General features: G+C 38.1%; 2 protein-coding genes across 3 annotated transcripts in view; both read right to left on the reverse strand.

The window, feature by feature from the left end:
• The window catches only part of MDM2 (MDM2 proto-oncogene), a 223930-nt gene that overhangs the window by 7206 nt on the left and 194870 nt on the right, over window positions 1-21854 (reverse strand). The window lies entirely within an intron of this gene.
• The window catches only part of FRS2 (fibroblast growth factor receptor substrate 2), a 53914-nt gene continuing 35205 nt past the window's right edge, over window positions 3146-21854 (reverse strand). For both annotated transcript variants that reach the window (XM_064655699.1, XM_064655700.1), the window contains 5 exons: window positions 19306-19397; window positions 17362-17548; window positions 14202-14360; window positions 13161-13324; window positions 3146-10778 (listed from right to left, as the gene is read on the reverse strand). In XM_064655699.1, coding sequence (XP_064511769.1) covers window positions 9828-10778; window positions 13161-13324; window positions 14202-14360; window positions 17362-17548; window positions 19306-19371 — 1527 coding nt within the window. In that variant the 5' untranslated portion in view covers window positions 19372-19397 and the 3' untranslated portion in view covers window positions 3146-9827. The remainder of the gene's footprint in view (window positions 10779-13160; window positions 13325-14201; window positions 14361-17361; window positions 17549-19305; window positions 19398-21854) is intronic.

The raw sequence follows: 21854 nt of genomic DNA on the forward strand, positions 1-21854 counted from the left end.
TGGGTCAGGGGCCGTGAGGAGGGGATTCTGCACTGTGAGGGTGGAGAGGCGCTGCAACAGGTTGCCTAGAGAAGTTGAGGATGGCCCATTCCTGGAAGTGTCCGAGGCCAGGCTGGATACGGCTTTGAGCAACCTGATCTAGTTCAGGGTGTCCCTGGCCGTGGCAAGGGGGTTGGAATCTTTAATCCATTCTATGATTCTACGATTCAGTTATATTCTTGGAGGTCAGTTCTTAAACAGGTCAAAAACATTTTTAATCACTGCTCCTGGCCTCCAGTGCGCTTGCCAGACCATCCCATATAGCTGCTATGAGATCATGAGATTCATGTCACCAGTTAAAAGCAGTGCACAGGAGACACCCCAGGACAATCCAACTCAATACCCTCTTCATTTCCATATTGAAATATTGGCAGCCATTCCTTTGGCAGCTTTGCCAGTGTGAGACAACATCAGAGCCTTGCTTTGTCACTGCTTTTCCTCCACACAGAAAGCCCCATACTTACCTGGCCATATTAAAAAAAAAACAGAATTCTTTTGTATGATTAGTTCCACGAGAATTAATTCCAGCTGGTTTTCCTCTTCTTGCTGTCAGATAGAAAACTTCAGATTTATGCAAAGTTGTTGTAGATTCAAAGTGGCAGAAATCCATCCCAATGGAGACAGCAAAAAAGAACATGACTAAAACTCTGCGAACTTTCACCTGTATTACTGGTTTTAAGTATGACAATACCTAATTATGACATACCTAAGTATGACAATTAGTTTTCAGTATTTTGAGCTTTTTGCTCCATTTTCCTGACAGAGTTAGATATGTTTTCCCTGCCCCCCGCCCCCTCAAACCTTATTCTGAAAACTGGAGTACTAATTGAATTTTAGCATCTTTAGTTTTCCTGATAGGTATGCAGAAAAGTATTTAGGTTTTGGCTAGCAAATAACCCAACTAAAACGTCAACAGCTTCTGTCTCAGAATCAGAGCATTCGTAAAGATTTGCACTTCAGCAATGATTCATTTTAATTCACATTTGCTGCTACAGTGGTGTGAGTTGGGGGAAAAATGATTTCAAAGTGCCTTAAACCATTATTTGAGTTATAGCCTTTGGAAGATCAAATGTGCATAGAAAAACTTGCTACAGCAAATTAGTAAGTTTGATTTAAGGAGGTTTTGACCATTGCTAAGCTATGATTTATAATGTGTAAAAGTAGCAACATCAGAATAGGAAGAGCACAACAGCAGGACTGATTCTGGGTTCCTGCCTCTTGCAGCTGCACAAAGCCCTCATCTCTGTTGTGCCAAGGGCAATTTTTAAAGGCACTGTAAGTGAAGGAAAAAAGTGCATCATTTTAATATTTTCATAAATGCCAGCAGGTCAAGGGAGGTGATCCTGCCCCTCTACTCAGCCCTTAGTGAGTGCTGTGTCCGGCTCTGTGCTCCTCAGTACAAGAGACATGGAGCTGCTGGGGTGGGTCCAGCAGAGGGCTGCAAAGATGATCAGGGGACTGGAGTATCTCTTACAAGGAGAGACTGAGAGACCTGGACCTGTTCAGCTGTGAACAGATGACTGAGACCTCATCAATGCATCTGAAGGGCGGGAGCCAAGAGGACCCAGGCTCTTCTTGGAGCTGCCAAACAATGGGACAAGAGGCAACGGGCAGAAAGTGATGCACAGGAAGTTCCACCTGAATACAAGGAAGAACTTTACTGTGTGGGTGACTGTGCACTGGCACAGATTGCCCAGAGAGGTTGTGGAGTCTCCCTCCCTGGAGATATTCCAGAACCATCTGGAAGCAGTCTTGTGCCATGTGCTCTGGGATGACCCTGCTTGAGCAGGCCCAGCCCTTCCAGCCTTACCCATTCTGTGATTCTATAAATCACCTCACCTCTTTCAAGGTTCAGAAACAGAGCATGTTTCAGTCCCAAAGACCATTTGACACCCCAGTCAGCTCAGCAAAGCACAGGCTTCATTGCTCAGGGATGAATTCTCAATCAGACCTCCACCTATCTCAGTATCCGATAGTGATTCAATTCAGATCAAGACCTTCTACTTGCAGACAAGCTTAGTGATGTAGGAATAATACAGTAGCAGGAGTCCTCAAGGACCAGTAATTCAGACATCAGTCACAATCTAGTTTAAGGCTTAACTTCAGTCAGACCAGTCACCTAAGTTTCTGAGCAGGTACAAATTTGATTGAGGAAGAAAAACAGAGACTCTTCACAAAATCTAACGCTTCAGGTGCTCACAACTGAAAATTTACATTTTGTTGTGATTTATATATAGCGATTTTAGCAAGGCCAGTTATATCATTATTATGGCACATATGGCTGAAAGGGGAACTCTTTAATGCTTTGACATGAAGATACAAAGTTTCTACTGAAGCCTGCATCACGCTAGTAGGGAAATATTACATATGGATGTTACAAAAGCTCCAGAACTGTTGGCCAGGGATATGAAAACCTTCTTGAGAACTGAGTTTCCAAAGGTCTAAGTTATCTAACCAACACTATGCATGGACCATGTAATGTTGTTTCTTAAGGAGTTATGAAAACAAAACATCTCCTGATGTTTCTAGGGTTTTGTTCATTTGTTGGCTACATACACCTTTATTGAAATTATGCCTTAAAACACTGACTTGGGAAGGATTAAAGAGAAAATAGGGAATTTTGAAAAATCACCACCATATTTTATAGTCTCTAGAAGAAATCCAAAAGGCAACCTGGACTTCAACCTTTTTATTTTCTTAGTTCTTTCTTTCAGAATTTATCAGTACTATGCTAAGAAATTCCTTTTGGGTTTTCTGAAACATAGCACATTGAACAGCAGGCATGTGATTCACTAGCCCATAGTTGACAGCAACAGTACTACCACAACAAAAAAATCTAAATCTACGTGCATGACAAAGATGTGACAGAAAACTAGCAAAACATGAAACAGAAGTTTGGAGATAAATTTAAAGACTTCAGGTCATCATGATCGGTTTGGGTTGGTTTTTTTTTACTACTGAGTAATGAGTGCAATATGGAGGCAAGATGAAGGCAGAGACAGGTACCTGAAACAATGATTTAAAGAAAAGCAAAAAAGGTTATTAAAAAAAAAAAGACAATACATTGACACTAACCCTGCCAACTACTGAAGTAATCCACAGACAATTTTTAATGTAAAATCAATAGTTTATTGCCATGCTACAATTTATTTTTTTTTTCAAATGAAGTTGGCACTGGTAAAGGGGGGAAAATGTTTCATAATACATAACACATTTTTTAAAAATGCACATTTGGTAAGCTTTCTCAATAATGGCAGCTTAAAACAAGTGAAATTAATTTTTTAAGATTAATGTGGAATGACATAAAAATACACTCTTTCTGCATAGTATAAGAAATACGGAATGTTTGTAAAAACAAATTCATTTAACAGGGAAAATTACTTGAAATTTTATAAACAATTTGGCAATGGTACTCCCACTGTTTAGACTTTTTCATATAAAAGAAATAAAAATCTAGAAAGCTACCTTTATACAAAGTTGCTATATTTATGTCTTTAAGTAGGAAAAAACATTTTATAATGCAAATTAGGACATACAATAATCTTACAATATGATACAATGTAATGACAAGAAAGGAACATACAATATAAGATTTTGGCCTTTGTAGAAATGTCTATTTCTGCATTTAATAAATGCATTTGTGGCACACTGGTGACTACTGTATTCTTACTACCTACCAGTCAGCTTTCATGCTAGGGCAGTATTCAGCTGTCTGCAGTTGGGCTGAGACACAGAACTGCTTTTGAGGAGACCAAAAGTGATGCTGCAATGAAGCGAGATGTGAAAAAGGCAACATGCCTGCTGGTTGAGTCCCCATACTGTGGGACACCATATAACACTCTTTCCTTTCATACCAGAGCATTTCTTATACATTCAGTTAAGTACCAAAGTCTTGCAAGTGAGAACATCTGTGTTTGCGATTTGGCAAAATTCCAGGGAAAATACAAAGTTAGTACCAAATATATATTATATATAAAATGTGGGTGTATGATATACACACATGTTCTAATGCAAAAAACTGCATTATTATGGACTTAAATTCGCTGACATCCATTCCTAAATAACATGGCCATTAAAAAAAGGTGTAATTCCAATCTTTCACTCAATTTAGAATCACTTCCTCTTTCATACAGAATAGTCAAAGCAACATACATGCAAGTATGACTAAGAAATCAAAATTCCTGTAATTGTCTGAACTCTGACCACAACAAATAGGATTTGTTTTTCAGTACATGTAATTAAATATATTTATATTTTTACAGTATTTTTAGACCATTCCTGAAGAACCTGACACCAGGTCTTCAGGTGTAACAGAGCTGTCAGCAGAACTTGATCTTGTAGAACATATCCAGTGGCCCTTGAAGTCAACAGGAATCATCTGTTCAGCTTCAAAGGACACTGCATGCAGACCCAACGAGCTCTGGAAGCCCTGCTAACAAGGAAGATTCCCTGATGACACCAAACCTTCTTCTAAGACTTCCTTTCCTATTGTCAAAGGGAAGGACCAGAACAAAGGATACTGGGACTCTGGGCTCTCTGGGTTGCTTGGCAGGTGGTGTTGGGAATGACCATGAACAGCACAGCCCCAGCACCAGGGATTGGCAAGGTAAGCTTCATGGCACCTTTTGCACTACGGCTTCTCATGGGAAGCAGAGGAGCTGCTTCCCCCCCACTCATCGCTTGGCAATTCAGTCACCACGGGTCTCAGACATGAGCTCTGCCTGGGACCCCAAGGCATTTAGTACTTTGCAGACACAGAGGAAGACGGTCCTTATTCTGAAGGGCTTCAGCCTATTTTTTAATCATAATTTTTACATAATCTCCTTTGTATATACACATATTTGCTACATAAAACAGAATTACACCAAAGTAATGGATATAGCAGAAAACGTTGTCACAATATATGTATATTACCACGCTAAATAATTACTAAAACTGCAAGAAAAATTTCAAAAATGCCCTTCATAATATATAAAAATATAGAAATGTCCAACACTTGTTTCATCAACTTTATCTCTCATATTCTATCTGTACACCTACATATTTCCAAACAAAATACTGCGTTAATCTGGAGTAAACACTGTGTTAGGGCAATATCCTCCTAAGACATCTGACAGACTTAGTAACATATCTTATAGCACAGTACCACAAGAAATAATGGTCGGAGTTGTAGATGCTAGGTTGCTCTTTTTAGTTTTTTTTTTTTTTCTTCTGATGCACTTATCTTTTCCAAAAGAGGAAGTAATTCCTAAAGATTGTGAAAGAACCTCAATTCATGACTTCCTGTCTTTTTCGTATATGCTCTGTAAGAAGGACATCAACAAACTTGACTCCATCTTAACGCAGTTTTTTGTGGTGGAATTTCTTCTGGACTTGTTTTTTTCTTGGAGTGTATATGAATTTAAAATAAAGATATAATAAATGAACTTAGGTTTATATTAAGTAAATACTGTCAATATAAATGCCTGAATTGCTACCTCAAGGAAGAGATGGGAAAGATGGTATCATTAAATTCCAAAACCACCTAATTCTATCTATCACACTGAAGGACCAAACTCCTTTAGGGGAAATAGAAGAATTTCAGATTTAAGTCCACTACTAGTTCCTACTCTATCAGTTTCATCTTATTTGCAGCCATTAAATAAATTAGTACAGTGCAGAAATGGAACTTCACCATTGATCCCACCTTACATGAAGAGAATACTGCTTAGAAATAGAGGTCCAAATCAGATACATCATTACATGCTCAAAGCAGTAACTGACATTAATCAGAACTTCCATTTTTACTTCACCGACAGTGAATAAAAACAATCTGTTCTCTCCTAACTCTGTCTCATTGAGAAGTCATTAAATATAAAACAAAAACAAGGACAGCCAGATTTTGAGCCAATACACACTGTTAAAAAACAAGCAAAATCAACTGCTGGTCTGTCACATACCAAAGCAGCTCTGTTTTGACACTTTTTTGGACTTTGTACAGCTTACACATTTCTGTGACATTTTTTACACCCAAGCTCCAGTCAGAGGTGTAAACACACACACAAATATCCAAACATCCGGGGGCAGGACACACACACACACCAGGGGGTTTAAGCAATTTGTTATATGAAATGTCTCCTCAAATAGTTAAGTTTCCTATAAAAGCTCTGCAGACTTTAATAGGAACAGGAATAGTGCTTCAATGCACACCATCACATTCAACCCCTGTCATATGCAAAATGTATTTATTGAGGGAAACAGAAGATTATTTTCCTGATAGATTAAATTCTCACTACCTGTATTTCTACTACAATCTTTATTATGTACTTTTGGTCGCCGTTTCATCTTTTTTACCAACTCAGTTTCCTTGTTTAAAAGATACACAATGTATATCTTTCCCAAATCATTGCATTAAAGGAATACCTACAGTTAAAGACTCTCCCTTGTCAAATATGCTTGAAGGGCAGCAGCCAACCACGTCATGGACGAAAAATAGAACTGATGGAGATGTTACCATTTTTACAGGACCTTGTTTATGTAAACTTAATATGTCTCATTTACTAAAGAAAACAGTTACATATTTGTAGTTTCTTGGTCTATACATCCGTGGGCCCAAAATAAATATGATCTAAATACCGTGGAGAGATTTCAGCTGAAAACTGAATCCTAGATTACAGAAACTAAATCTAACATCACAGCCTTTAAAAGAAAAATTGAAAAAAATATTTACCAAGTCTAAAAGAGTAAAGTGCATTGCAACTGCATCTACTTCAAGGGGCAGAAAATAAGGAATGCTAAAGATGAGTAGTGTGGGTAACAGGGAATACTCAATATGTTTGCAGCATGCACAAAATGAGAAAGCATTATCCCACCTGTAAAAAGTAAGATGTTAAAAAAGTAGTCCTGGAAAATATGTCATCAGACTCATTAGTATAATTAAGGCTACAAAAAATTGAAATTTCAGTATGTTCTCAATTCTGGGGACCAGAGCTAGGAAAACATTGCAAAACTTGCAACAAGATAAAAAAATTCTCAGACCATTCCTTTTATATGAAACTATTCAGACTAAATGCATAGGACAGTGCAGTGGAACTAAGGAGAGATATGTCTGGTTGTTGAAATTTCAGCAGGTTACTTACGATCTACCTGAAACCTGTTTCCATACTTGGCACTTAAGAATATTATTTTCCTGCCTCACAGGTGTGTTTTTAGGGTCCAATTAATTTGTCCAAACTATACAGATGAGGACCAAATATTTCTAAGCAGCTAGTTAGATCAAACATGTTTGTCTCAAAACACAAGCTGAAGCATTAGTTCAGCTCACAAACTTAAGTGAGCTATACACTAAGAACAAGAATCACACCAGTATTATTAATCCAGTAAGTATTTTGCAATGCATGGTAATTTCTCTTCAGTACAGACCAAGACTGGTCCATAGCATAAGGTGAGGCAATGGCAAAGATGTGTGGGAACACTTACAGAATCACAGAATCAATTAAGTTGGAAAAGACCTCTGAGATCATCGAGTCCAACCTATGACTGAACACTACCTCGTCAACTAGACCATGGCACTCGGTGCCACATTCAGTCTTTCCTTAAACACCTCCAGGGACGGTAACTCCACCACCTCTCTGGGCAGCCCATTCCAATGTCTAATCATACGTTCTGTAATGAATTTCTTGCTAATGTCCAACGTAAACCTCCTCTGGTGCAGCTCAAGACTGTGTCCTCTTGTCTCATCACTAGTTGCCTCAGAGAAGAGGCTGACCCCCACCTGGCTCCTTTCAAAAGACTGCAGACCTGTAAAATGCCTAGCTTTAGGTAGTCATTACCTTTTTGAGTACCAAGGTCTCACCACAAGTCAACAAGACTATCACAAGAATATGCAAAGGCTGATCATGAAATCATTAATGAGGATTGTTTTGGGTTTTTTTTTAAATCTCGTTTAAGGTCCTCATAATGGTCTCAGTGACTCCCATCTTTTACTTCTGCAAATTATAGTCTTTATGCATCTGGTATTTCAGTACCATACAGTCTGTAAAAAATAATTAAAGTCAAAGTGAAAAAGTTGCCTGATACCAGCTAATGGTGTGGCAAGACACATGTATTTCAGGTGCTACTACTGATGCCACTACTAAATGAGAGAAGACCAAAGAAAAAAGAGGAACAGAAATACACACCAATTTAAAAGACTGAAAATAACTGTAGTTTTTTTTTATAAAACTTCAACTCAAATATTGCATGAAGACCCTTAATGCTTTTCCAGATCTCCAAATGGCTTTTCGTGCATGTTTTTCCTCACAGTTCAGGGGTTATTTTACATCATACCAGTTCACACAAGTGTCAGTTCCTTTGCAATCACAGGCTCAAGAGCAATCTCTTCTACTGCTAGTACCAAGGTGCGCCTGCAATACTGCCAGAATTCTAAGATTATTCAGAGTATTAATAAACAAAACAAAATAAAAACTTCTAAGGGTGCATCTGGCGTATTCAACAAAGAACATTCTACCTGGATGTACCTGTAACACTGAGCAGCCATCATTGTGACCAAATTCACCAACTGCAAAAGGAAAAGAATTACGCTTGTAGATAATACTACCTTCAGATAATTTACTACATATCTTTCTAAATTAAAGTATACTATCACCTATGGATGCACACTCCTAGAATGTACAACTTTCTATAAGGAACTATCAAGTCCAGTACCCTGCCTCCCGTGTAACCTGTGTTTGATGCTTTAGAGGAAGACAATAACTGCATAATAAACCTTTCCAGTTGTGCAATAATGCATGCTGCTGGAGAGCTGGGATATTTCTGTCAGGCATAAAAAAGTAGAACACTGGACAAAGACAACTATTTGACCTTCAAGAGTCTTTCTTTGTCAAATGCAGAGAATAAGACAAACACATATATGACCCTGAACAATAATTAAAGATATGTACAAAATTTTTACTTTTAAAACAAGACATTATGGAACAAATAAAAAAGAAACATACAAATGCAAAGAAAGAAAAGGACAGTGAACTAAGAAATGACAAGAGAGCCTTAATTCATACAGACCACCTGTGAATTCCTTCACAAAAAACCCCAAAACTCTAATGGGATTAAAATTTTGCCAGATTTCACAGGGAATTTGATATGCAACTTGGAATTCTATTCTAGCGGAAGGAGCTTAAGGCTGGATTTAGATGTGTTTATAGCTCTGATCAACGAACATCAATGTGACCTCTCAAAAATCACACAAGTTGAGAAAACTGTCAGGAATTAGAGGCCTTCTTGCCCACAGGCAAAAAAGGTGTGGTGTTTGTATTCCTTGAGATGAACCAATGTATCTTGTGTGTGTCAAACTGAGTGAATTAGTGTATTACATACATTTCATTCTGGAGGAACCACTTCAATGAGAAATGAATGTAAGATATGTATATTGAAAGATTAGGTTTACCTGCTAATAATGCACATATCAAGAGGCTTTAAAAAGTGTTATAAATGCCATTAATGAGTATAGGCACCAGACCAGAATATTTATAAATTCAAAACCAGCATGTCACTCAGACTCTAATCAATTAAAGAGGCACTGTGAAAGGTGGTGATGCTGCTATGCAGTAATTACTTCTACTGTAGAATGAAATAGTGTTACCTAGATGAATACTTGCTCTACATTAATTCCCTTTAGTTAGACAAGTACATGAAGTATGCAGAAAAAGTTCTATTAGTCTATAAAAGGCATTAGTGTTAAGAAATGCAAAGTACTCGCATCTTCAATGTTATAAACTTCACAAAAGGTGCAAATGATTCAATGCTTCCCAGGCTCACATAGGCAGGTCAGTACTGTTATGTCTAGTTTTCCTAGAAGTACCATCATCTCGGGGCAGTGCTTTTTGCAAGCTTGACATAGCAGCAGTTCTTTCAATGTCTATCACAGCATACAGGTCTGTGCGCCTGGTTGGAGTTTGCGGAAGTGGAGTGGTGGGGGTTTTTGGAGTCTGAGGGTTGTCAGAGTCACTGCCACCTTCCAAGTCAACCTGTATATAGTTGAGCTGCCTGTGTTCTAAACTTGGACGCCTAATGTCAAAGTTAAAGACTGTTGGGGTACAGTCCCGACGTCGTGCAAATTCTATTTTATGAGCACTTGCTGGTACTGTTACATTCTCTGTATTGACATAATTATGCATTAGATCTAGGTTATTGTGGTAGCCATTCAGAGATGGGGTCTTTGGTCCTAAACTGTCATCTTCATCTCTACTCAGCTTGCGAGCTTCCCAAACAGGAGGCAAGGATGGCAAGTTCTCATAGTTCAACAGCGCAGTTCTCCTCTGAGCAGAGTTGTTAATGTTCTGGGCGTCTGAGGTACTGGTTGATGTCAAGCGACCTCTCCTGACCCCTGAGGCACTAGGGATTGATAACCTATTTATATTTTCATACACCAGTTTATTACCAGATGGTGTTTCTCTACGTTCATCGCTGTCGTACCCAGTGTCCCATTCAGTGTTGTTTGTGCTGCTGCCGCTAACTTGATCTCTCCCAAGTTGCTCCAGTTTCTCTCTTTCCATTAACTGCCTTTGAACAGGTGTTGGTCCTAAAACAAATTTGACTCCTTCAGGCTCCAGGAGAACCTGAGCATCTCTGTCATCAGTACACATCTGATCTTCTTTCACTTTAGTTATTTCAGTGTTTGAAAGCTTTGATTCCAGTGGCACATGCACACTCAATCGATTTTTTCTTTCTTCTTGTACTCCAGTAGTGTTGACGTAAGTGTGCACCTAAAAGAGGAAGAAAAAATGAGGAAATTCAAATGCTCTTTGTGCCTCTTTTTCCCGCTCCAAATTTCTTTCCTTCTTAGCTCCCCACTTTTCTAATAAAAATACCAGAAAATAAAATCTTGTTATGGCAGGTGTTTAAGAGTAAAGGTCACCTCTCACATTTTGTTGAACTGTGGTCAGTTTTGGGTTTTTTCCCTGAAATTTTGTTGTTGGTTTTGTTAATGCTACTATAACAAAAGAACCGAATTTATATTTTAGATTAATAATTAGTTTTATTTGATGTTTTATCTCAGTTGTGCTCTAATTCTCACTTTTCAGGTTCTATTACAGCTCTGCTCTGATCAGGGCAAACTTGGGCTGCTCCTTACTCCATTACATCCATTAGCTCATTACTTCACACAGACAGATTAGTGAGAGCTTTACTTTTTTGTCCCTTACCATGACAGCGACCAACAGTTATTTTCCTAAATTTGTCTTTGTAATTTCCACATTGCAAAGGAAACTTGCAAATCAAAACAAAACAAAACCATAGAGAGACCTAAAAAAACCCTCAGGCTCTTGCCTTGTGTACTACTGCAGGAAGAAAAAGAGAGGTTGGGTCTACTGAAAGAACAGTCAATTCTTTCTTCAAGAGCCAACAGCTTCATAATAACAGAAACTGAAATAGAAAAATATATAATTCCATATGAAGAGCGGAACTCAGAATTAAATAGAAGCAGGAGTTGTCACCATATGCTGCTAGGAAAGGCAAAAATACACTACTAGGTTATCCCTCCAATTTCCCAAAGTGGACCAACACAAGGCTGAATGGGAAACACTGGATTCTTTCTCTAAATTTTAATTCTATGTCTGGATACCCAAACAGCAAAAATAGTATTTTACAGCAGCAGTCATGTAGCCTTCCAAACCTCTCTGTCAAGCTCTACAGGCTGAAGTGTTATTTACAGCTCACTTGACTCTTACACTGATACTTTAACTCATTTACTCTTCAATAACTTCAACAATAACACCTGAACTATTCCGTGGTGGCTCCTAACAAATCCTTTCCCACAAGACAGTTCTCTGCACTCTGCTCTGGTTACCCTCTCTGGTTTCCAACACTGCTTCTTGTCACACACAGAAATCTTCCTAAACCACATGACATTATTAAACTTAACTAACATCTGACATTTTCCTCAGCAACCTGAATGATGAGAGAGAACACACCCTCTGAGAGTTTTCAGTCTTTCCCAGACTGGTAGGCTTTCCATTGAGAGGGATCTCAGCAGCCTGGAAAACTGACCTCATGGAAACCTCAGCAACAGCAAATGCAAAGTCCAGTGCCTGGTATAGAACACCACCAACAGGCTAGACACCAACTGACTTGAAAAGGAGCCTTGCAGCAAAGCTGGAGGTCCAGGTAGATGGTAAGTCAAATGTGAGTCAGCAGCATGCTCTGGCAGCAATGAAAAACCAAACCTGCACTGGTTTGTGTCAGCAGTAGCACAGCCAGTAGGTTAAGGAGCATGATTATTACCATCAGCTCAGTTCTTGTGAGACTGAATCTGAGTTCCTCAGTACAAGACAGACATCACCATACTGGAGAAAGTCTAGTGGAGGGCTGGAGCATGTGACATACAAGGAGAAGCTGAGAGCACCATCTTTGTTCCGTCTTAATGAAAAGGCCAGGGAACCACCTAACAGCTGTTTTCAACTACCTAACATATAAAGGAGACAGAGCCAGACCCTTTTTGGAGATATTCAGCAAAAGGCTAAGGGGCAATGGACAACAGCTGTAACAAGAAAAAATCTGATTACATATTAGAGAGAAATGTTTTCACAACAAAGGTGGTGAAACACTGGAACACATGGCTCAGGTTCTGTGGAATCCCCTTGTTTGCAGTATTAAAAACATGACCAGGACAAGGCTCTGTGCAGCTGTCTCTAACTTGAAAATTTGATCTGGAGGACTAGAGGTCCCTTATAACCTAAAATATTCCATGATTTCTATTTGCCAAACAGAAGACTTACACATAAAGAAGCTTTTTGACCAGGATCTCTCATTATAATGTACAATATGTACATTATAATGTACATTTACTTGTGTTAAAAATAATTACTAAAATTTTTGAAAATAGTATAATGCAAATACATGCATTATACTATACATGCTTCTATATTTTATTTGTATATAAATACGAAGCTATCCTACAAAGTATCATTTTAAAGAGGCAAAATATAATAAAAATTATATAATAAACACTTTTCTGAGGTAGTTAAAATACGGTAGAAATACATTACACCTGATGCTGAAAAACACAAATGAAAGCCTACAGAAAAATCATTATAAAAATCTGAAGTAATGTGGAACCTAAGTTGTATGAGGGGAAAAAACCCACTCACTTGCTCTTCTGCTACAAGTAAAGGATGTGTTGATTCTTCACCGACAGAGGGGAGGCGTGCACTTCCCACAGAAGGATGTCTGCTGGAAGGATGTGATGAAGCATCTCCAAAAGATGGGTATCTGGGATAGCCATTAGGTAAACTTTGTGCATTGAACCCAGGAGCTGATTTAATTAGAAAACAAGCAAAACCATATTAAAATAGAACATTTTACTGTATATTAGTAAGATGCTTTATATATTCATTTTCAATTTTCAAAAGGGAAATTAAAATATGTAAAACAGTATTAAATATTCACAAGGCTCAATTTTGCTTGGAGGAAGGAAACAGACAGCAGAGAATAGCATCCCAGTATTTACTGGGAAACATGTCTGAAGCAACTATGAAACCTGGGTGTATTACACACTGCAGTCCTCCCACTAAGCTCCCTATCCAACCTTCTATCATTAACGTGTCTCCCTGACAAAGAGACTTATTTACCTAAGCTTCCATTCCTCTAAAATCGTCAGCAACTTAGAATTCCTAGTTTCAAATATCAAGCCATCTGGGTGAGATTACCTAAAATCTTCTGGTATTTCTGAAAGCACTCCAGTCTGCCCGTCCTCCCACTTCGAGCAAAAGAAAAAGATTCCAAAGCCACTGTACACGTGGTTTTACCAGTACTTTTTTTCCCCTAATAAAAAGGTTGGAACACTGCCCAACATTAACATTTCTCAGAAATGCTACAGGTAAAACATGTTGATATATTATAAAGCAATTCAATAGGTGTATTTGTAAGCGTTCTCATGAAACAACTAAGTTCCCAAAACTTATTTCATAGAGGTGAAGAATTTTACTATGGCAGTTCTGCTTCCAAGACTTAGGGTTCTCAAAAGAGAACCTCAGCAAGTACCTCCATAGACTACATTACTGGTAGTTAGTCTCAGGTTTAAATTAGCTTTCTTTTTAATTATTTAAAGATTAAATGCAAATAAAATGCTATTTTCACCTAAGTACCACATTACATTCAGGTATGTCATCTGACAGTAGAACCATACTTACTGGTAGGTGTTCGAGGGGTTCTTGGAACTTCCAATTCAGTTTGATGATTATTCCTTTCTACTACTGGTTCTTCTACCACATTTATGCTATTATTCTGCATTATCTCTTGTAACATGTTAAATAGCTCTTCTGCCCGGGCACATTTAAAGGCAAAGATTCCTACAAGTACACACACACAAAAAAATTAAAAATCCTTTAACTAAGAAACATGCCTTACAATATATATAACTTTCAAGAAATAGAACTGGAATCCACATAAAGAATACCTGTTAAAGAAGCAAAAATGTTATGAAATTTTTATTGTACCAAAACACACAAAGTTACTGTGAGAACCTTTAAAGTGGTTATCTCATAGAAGAATAAGATTCCCATGCACCAAAAGTGCATGGGAACAGAAAACTGATTCAGTTAAGAGCAAAACTAAGTTTTGAGTGGTAAATGGGGGAGGGGAAACACCACAAGGTTCTTTCTTTTAAGCTCATAAAAAGGATACCTACTAAATAAATACAATTTTTAAAAATCTTCAAATGAAACTACAGTGGTGCTACAAGGTCATATTTCCTAAATTGGATTTCTATTAAATTACCATAAAAAGAAGATACCTGCATAACAAAAAAGGATTTAAACACTGAGTAAAAGCTTAGTTTCTTTAAGAGGATTAAAATTAAAAGCTAGTAAGACAAACTGTGTGAAACAGACAGTAACAAACTAATTGCTTTAGGCTAATAGACACAGAACACAAAGTTAGCAGCAATACCGACTATGTTGGGTGTGTATTGTGCCACTTTGCCTTTGAACAGCAGGGAGCGTCCCAACTTACCCTCACCAGCAAAGTCGCAGCTTTGGATTATTCTTCCATTGAAAGCATGAAGTTAAAGTTGACATGCTTGTTAAACGTGGGTGCAGGTGCTCATTTTTCAAAGTGAGTATTACAATCTTAAAACACTCTTTGCTAAAACCTACCTATCTATATAGCTACTCCGACGGGAAATGCAGTTATGTGAATATGCTGGCAATTACTATCATCATGTATTTATTTAGGGACGCAGAACTGTGACAGATCAGAACTACAAGAAATGCTCCACATGGCAGAGGTTCACAAAAACCCAGCTGGGAATATACCAAGCGGGCTAGGAGGAATGATAATCAATGATTAATATTGAGCTGGTGCACTGAATAAGCTTCATGCTTGTAACACTGCAGCTGCAGAGCTTCTACTACTATATTTCCCTGACCCATGATCCAGCTCAAGTACAATAGTCCATGTTTAATATTTTGTGTGTTTCTGAAAATTCACACTTGATACTTAAATCTGAACAGATAAAAAATAGAATTTAAAAAAATCTAGGTTCGCAAGCTTGTAAAGCTCCCAGTATGTTTCCAAGAAATTCAGCTGCCTTTAAATACATTCACATTAAATACAATGTGATCTGTCACACAACATGGTGACACACCAGGTTCTCCAAGTTTTCTATCCTGAATTATCTATTAGCTGTGCTCCTAAAACGTCTTCAAGTTTTTTAACACCTAGCACAAACTCAGTGTTTCACCATCAATGCACTCTGACAACTAATCGATAGATATAATTTGAGACTAAAGGGAAAACACAAACAAGAATACTGACTAATGCAAGAAGTTGCTCAGCAGTACTCAGTGAATTCTCAAATGAAAAACTCAATAAAAACTTAATACACAAAGCGAAGATGAGGTTTTGTAACTGTGCCCACAAAACCCAGTGTAGGTCTCAGGAACAATGCTCCATTGCAAAAGGACAGCAAAGAACATTTTCTGCCAGATTTCTTTTTTCTCAATATTCACAGTATTTTAATATCACATAAGGAAGTCAAGAAACAAAAGAGGGAGGAAAGGGTTGCTGCTTACACAGCCTGCTTAATCTTCTCTGTTAAAAAAAAAAAAGAATAAAGCAATTGGGAGGAAAGCAGAGAAGTCAATTAGACTCAGTGAAAAATTTTGCACACTTGCTAATAGACTGTGGAAAAGAACCTTCAAATTAGTATTTTCAATTAAATATTATTAGTATCTCTTTTCAATGTTTAAAAGAAGCAATAAATTAAGCCTGCAAAATCAATTACAGTGATTATCTTCAAAACAAAGTTTATTACTTTCTGTTTAGAATTCCGAAAATTTATTTTAGTACTGCGACATTTGAAAACATCTCCATTTCTTATTAGGAGACAAACTGAGAATGTCTTCTAAAACACTTATAAAAAAGAATTTGTCTGCTTGGACAATGAAGATTTACCAGGTTTACTTATGATCAAGTTCTTTGATCTTCCTGATTTTTTTACAGTGAAATTAAAAACCAAAAATTGCAGTTTCTAAATATTGTTATTGATAAAAACCACTAGTAAATGCTAAAAATTTGTAAAAAAATTGCGACTTAATTTCACAACATATGAATACATAAGAATTCCAACTACGCACAGCTACTTCACAGTAGAAAGACACAAAATGAGGCCAAGACCTCAACCAAAACATCTTCCTCAGGGACTGCTGCAGTGAAGAGAGAAAAGCCTGAATCTTCTCAGAGGCAGCCAACCTTGGCCAAGGCAGGCATGGTCTGGGAACTGGAAAGGTAACTGTCTTCCAGTGAAAGCCACACAAAAAATAACTGAGCATAGCTGAAGTATACACACTTCATACCAAAACATGTAAAAAATTGAGAATTATGTAATTGATATAATTGAAAGTGGTAATTTGCTTTAGGAAGAGGATGAAACACAAGTATGTTACTGAAGATAATAATAAGGTGGGGACATCCAGTTCACATCAGCGCTCTAGTCTTTTAAAATCTAAAAACAGATAATTCTTCGAATTCTGAAGAGATTCCTCCACAGTTCCAGATTCCACTGCCTCCCACTGAAAGTCAAGGCAACCTCTGAGGCAGGAGAATTTCCCTGTCAAAACCACCTCTTAAGATGACCAAAAGTATTCACACATAGAAGCTTCAAGTCCTCCAGACCTATAATGCCAAAAACTATGTGCAACTCAAATCCTCATTCCTCATGAGGTAATTTTTTCCCAGAAACCACACTCACATATAAAACTATAGCCTTTATAACCCTTGCCAAAGGACCAGTAAATATCTTCCAACATCAAATAAATTTCCAACATCTTTATATACAAAATTTCCACATACCTTGTCCAGTTTGACACCTTCGACCACTTTCAAAAGAAAAAAGATTTGAGTCATAGCCATAGCGACGGAGACAGAGGTAGTGCCATTTTACAGAGTCCCTTTTACGGGTGTACAAAATCAATTCTGTATCTGTAAGTTCCATTATGCCAGAACCCAGTTCATTACCATCATCATCCACATTAATAACCTATAAAAAAGAAGTTAAAAAGTATTAGGTAAGTACTCTTTTGAGAAACAATACCACTTCTAATAATCTAGTTACGATCCTTGAAGTAAAAGTTTTTTAAAAAAACCAACCAAACAAAAAAAAGAACAACTCACCAAACTAGTTCCTTTGCTTCCCCAACCCAGAATTAAAAAAATTAAAATAATACTTATTTAAAAGCAATACGAATGAAACTGCCTAACATTACTGTAAAATCTGGTGAGAAATTTAAAGTAGAAGAGATTCATAAGTCAAATACTTTTTTTTAAACTGGCTTTATGTACATATTCAAGTATTTCCACATGCATAAGGCATTCCTCAGATAATGGAATCTCTCAGAGCCCCATTGCTAAAAAAAAAGTATTTGCTTTGTCATATAATCCCACTTACAGTTGGGAAAAGGAATAAAAAAGGGTAAGCAGCTCCAAGATAAAGCTTCCTTCACATACATTATAGCCTTACACTGTGCTGAAGCACCCAACAACTTTAGATATTTTGCTGCCTTTTTAAAGTCAACAAATAAATATCCTATAGTTACCTTGTGTGAAAACATGGGCGTAAAGCTTCAACTCTTATTCTGTTCTGCATTTAAACTATTTTGAGGTCATCTGCATCCTTTATGGAATTTGGACAATATATATATTTTCCTCTGCATGTATTTTATCTCACAATGCTGCTTTTAGTGCGATTCTTTGTTATTCATTAAAAAGCTACCAAAAATTTTCCCTATGGAATTAATGTTACTCCTTAAAGAGACATTTTCAACTTGAAATCTAGTCAATTGAAAAGAATTAGGAATAGTTTCATCTGCCATTGAGGCTTATGCCAATTTTCCTCATTTTGCAAATTACATTCTTTCATCTTCTCCCTCCTGCTGCTAAATCAGCGATCCAAACAATAGAGAAATTCTACAAGGAGAAAATTAGGAACTAGTTACACAAAGTGATGTCAAATGCATAGAGCAAGAAAACAGATAAATATTTTATCCTTCAGCTTTCTTTACTGACAATATTAAACATTTCCCTAAGGCAACACATGAATCATTTTTCACTATGGAAGCATTACATTCCTTTGTCAACTCAGAGTTTGGAGCACAGAAGCAAATCTGACTTGTGTGACTATGCAAAGGTATGTTTACTTAAAGTCACTGACTTCAGCAGCTTCATGTTTAGTATGTTAAGCACATGAACAAGTGTTCACAAGCTTAAAAATTCCAGAGATATATGGGACAAAAGCACATTTAGAAATAAATTTCTTCCAAGTAAAGGGCAAAAGTTCTCAAAATGCTACAATCAGTAGTGACCGTCAAGTAAAATCAGCCATCCTAAAATTTTCTATTGCTGACCCCACATTCAGGTTCACAATCACACTTCTCTAATAGCTCTTCCCTTATGCTTACGGATACTTTCCTAACTTCTGTAACTTCCCAGAGACAACAACACTTACTTGGCCCCTACCAACTGAAATGGAGATGGATCAAAGCACAGGGCTTCTTCTCCTCCCTAAAGATCAAAACTGTCCTAAAAAGCCTACCCTATCTGGGCAATTCCTGTCACTACTCATAAAAGAGGATCCCTCAAAGGGGCAGGAGAAACCTGTAGCCACAGACACCTGCAACTCTGCAATGTTTCAACTATTCAGAAATCTGCACTCTGTTTTCATTTAATTTTTTTCAATCCCAGACCTACTCTGCAAGAAAGCAACAAAATAATTCACAGCATACCATGTAAGTTGCGTACCTTAAACTTGTTTCGGTGGTTATCTGGGACAGTTTCTTTATCTGGACAGCTACAACAGCTACCCATGACTTCTTTAGAAGACCATCTGATCTCTAAAGGGAAAAAAAAACCCCAACCAAGTCATTTAGGATAAGTAAAAATAGAGTAACATCAACAAAACAACCAAATGCAAATTACTCTCTGAAATTACAATTCTTCATGATGAATTTTGCAATCATAAGTAACAAAAAGTCAACATAGATACTACAAGTACAGTAGTTAAGTTAGATTTGGCATTAAGGAGTGGCAACACTGAGCTGTTAAAGTCCTACCAATAATTCAACCTGAGGTTACTACCAAACAGACACATCTGATCTGTCCCCTTAATTCCCATGGTAGCAGCTTAGGGGAAAACAAAACCCAACAACTTACCGAGTGTGATTTTCATCTCCTAAACTGGGGCCTAAATGATGACTCCCTGGCTCAGGCTGCTGAGCACAGCCCTAGTGCCGCCCCTAGAAGCCCTGGGCTGTAGGAGGTTACCAGGCACAGGCAACACAAAGAGCACACATGACAATCCTGAAAGGCTGCCTTGGCTTTGGCAGCTCCAGGGCTGCTTTGCAAGGGAGGGTGGAGGCATTCCAGGCCTGGAGGCAGCTGTGTGCTAGCAGCCATGCAGTGAAGTTCTGTGCTTCCACTTTTGAATATTTCCCATATAGCAATGTACATCAAACTACATAATCAAAGTCAAGGGAAGGAAAAAACTCACATTCGACACAAATATTTTAAAATTTGGGGGTGGGGGGGAATCTATTGAGTACCATTTGAATTGTTATACATTTGCTATAAAATAGTAAAATACGCAACTAACACAGAACTGCATGTCTAAATTAATGAAGCCAAAAATAAATACTTGATTTTTTTGATATTTTCATTTAAAGGTTTTTCTATATATGGCAAAACTTTCATAAAACAGTACGATAAAATGTTCACACAACCAAATCTCACAACTTGCTGCTTCTTCCTCTATCACCATGCAGAGAGGGGTAAGCCTTGTATTTCTTAAATACGAGGAAGTCAGACAGAAGAAAACTTAACCCATTTACATCATCTTTATATTGCATAAGAACTAAAATTTTCACTACACAAATGAAAAATGGGACAAAATCCTGGAAGAAAGCTATTAAGTCAACAAGAGATATGACATTAGGAATCAAGAAGAAAGAAGACAGAATGGGTTGATAATTTTTCCTGACTAAAGAGGGAAAAAAATCCGATGTCACCTTAAGAAAACTATGACTTATTTTCTAGATGGGCATTTGTATTAGCATGCAGCAGTAGTATTCACAAAGCACTTTAGTCTGCTGAGAAATAAGGTGCAAGGAATACAGTGAAGAGCATATAACTCTTCCCCTCTTCTTGATCAGAAAAGCCACTCACAAGAGATACTTCTACCTTAGAGACTGTATAAACCTTTATAAATCTACCACTAACCCCTTGCAGAGGTGAAGCAAGAACTTAACAGAAAGTGTAACAACATGGCTTGGATTAATCCAGTCAGAAAGAGGCAGAATGTCAGACACAATCAAAATCATGGATTCTTTAATGTCATTTCTCATCATAACACAAAAATATGCGTTTATTTGACAGAACTTTTTTTCCAAATCAAGATGAAATTGGAGGGTTGCTTGGTTACTTCTGCTGTAGAGAGATGCTATGTCACATATAACAATTTGTTTTTATTTGCACAGAATCGTTTAGGTTGGAAAAGACCTCTGAGATCAATCATCGAGTCCAACCTATGACCTAACATCACCTTGTCAACTAGACCATGGCATCAAGTGCCACATCCAGTCTTTTCTTAAACACCTCCAGGGATGGTGACTCCACCACCTCCCTGGGCAGCCCATTCCAAAGGCCAATCACCCTTTCTGTGAAAAACTTCTTCCTAATGTCCAACGTAAAGCTCCCCTGGCGCAGCTTAAGGCAGCGCCCTCTTGTCCCACTGCGTTGCCAGGGAGAAGAGACTGACCCTCACCTGGCTACAACCTCCTTTCAGGTAATTGTAGAGAGTGATGAGGTCTCCCCTGAGCCTCCTCTTCTCCAGACTAAACAACCCCAGCTCCCTCAACTGCTCCTCATAGGCCTTGTGCTCAAGACCCTTCATCAGCCTTCTTGCCCTTCTTTGTACTCACTCCAGCACACCAACATCATTTCATGTAGTGAGGGGCCCGAACTGGACACAGTACTCAAGGTGCGGCCTCACCAGTGCCGAATAGAGGGGGACAATCACTGCTCTGGTCCTGCTGGACACACTGTTCCAGATACGGGCCAGGATGCCATTCACCTTCTCGGCCACCTGGGCACACTGCTGGCTCATGTTCAGACAGCTGTCAATCAGAACCCTCAGGTCCCTTTCTGCCTGGCCACTGTCCAGCCACTCTGTCCCCAGCCTGTAGTGCTCCATGGGGTTATTGTGGCCAAAGTGTAGGATGCAACACTTGGCCTTGTTGAACCTTATACAGTTGGATTTGACCCATCTATCCAGCCTGTCCAGGTCCCTCTGCAGA

The sequence above is a fragment of the Pseudopipra pipra genome, chromosome 5 (assembly GCF_036250125.1).
Source record: "Pseudopipra pipra isolate bDixPip1 chromosome 5, bDixPip1.hap1, whole genome shotgun sequence".
NCBI lineage: Eukaryota > Metazoa > Chordata > Aves > Passeriformes > Pipridae > Pseudopipra > Pseudopipra pipra.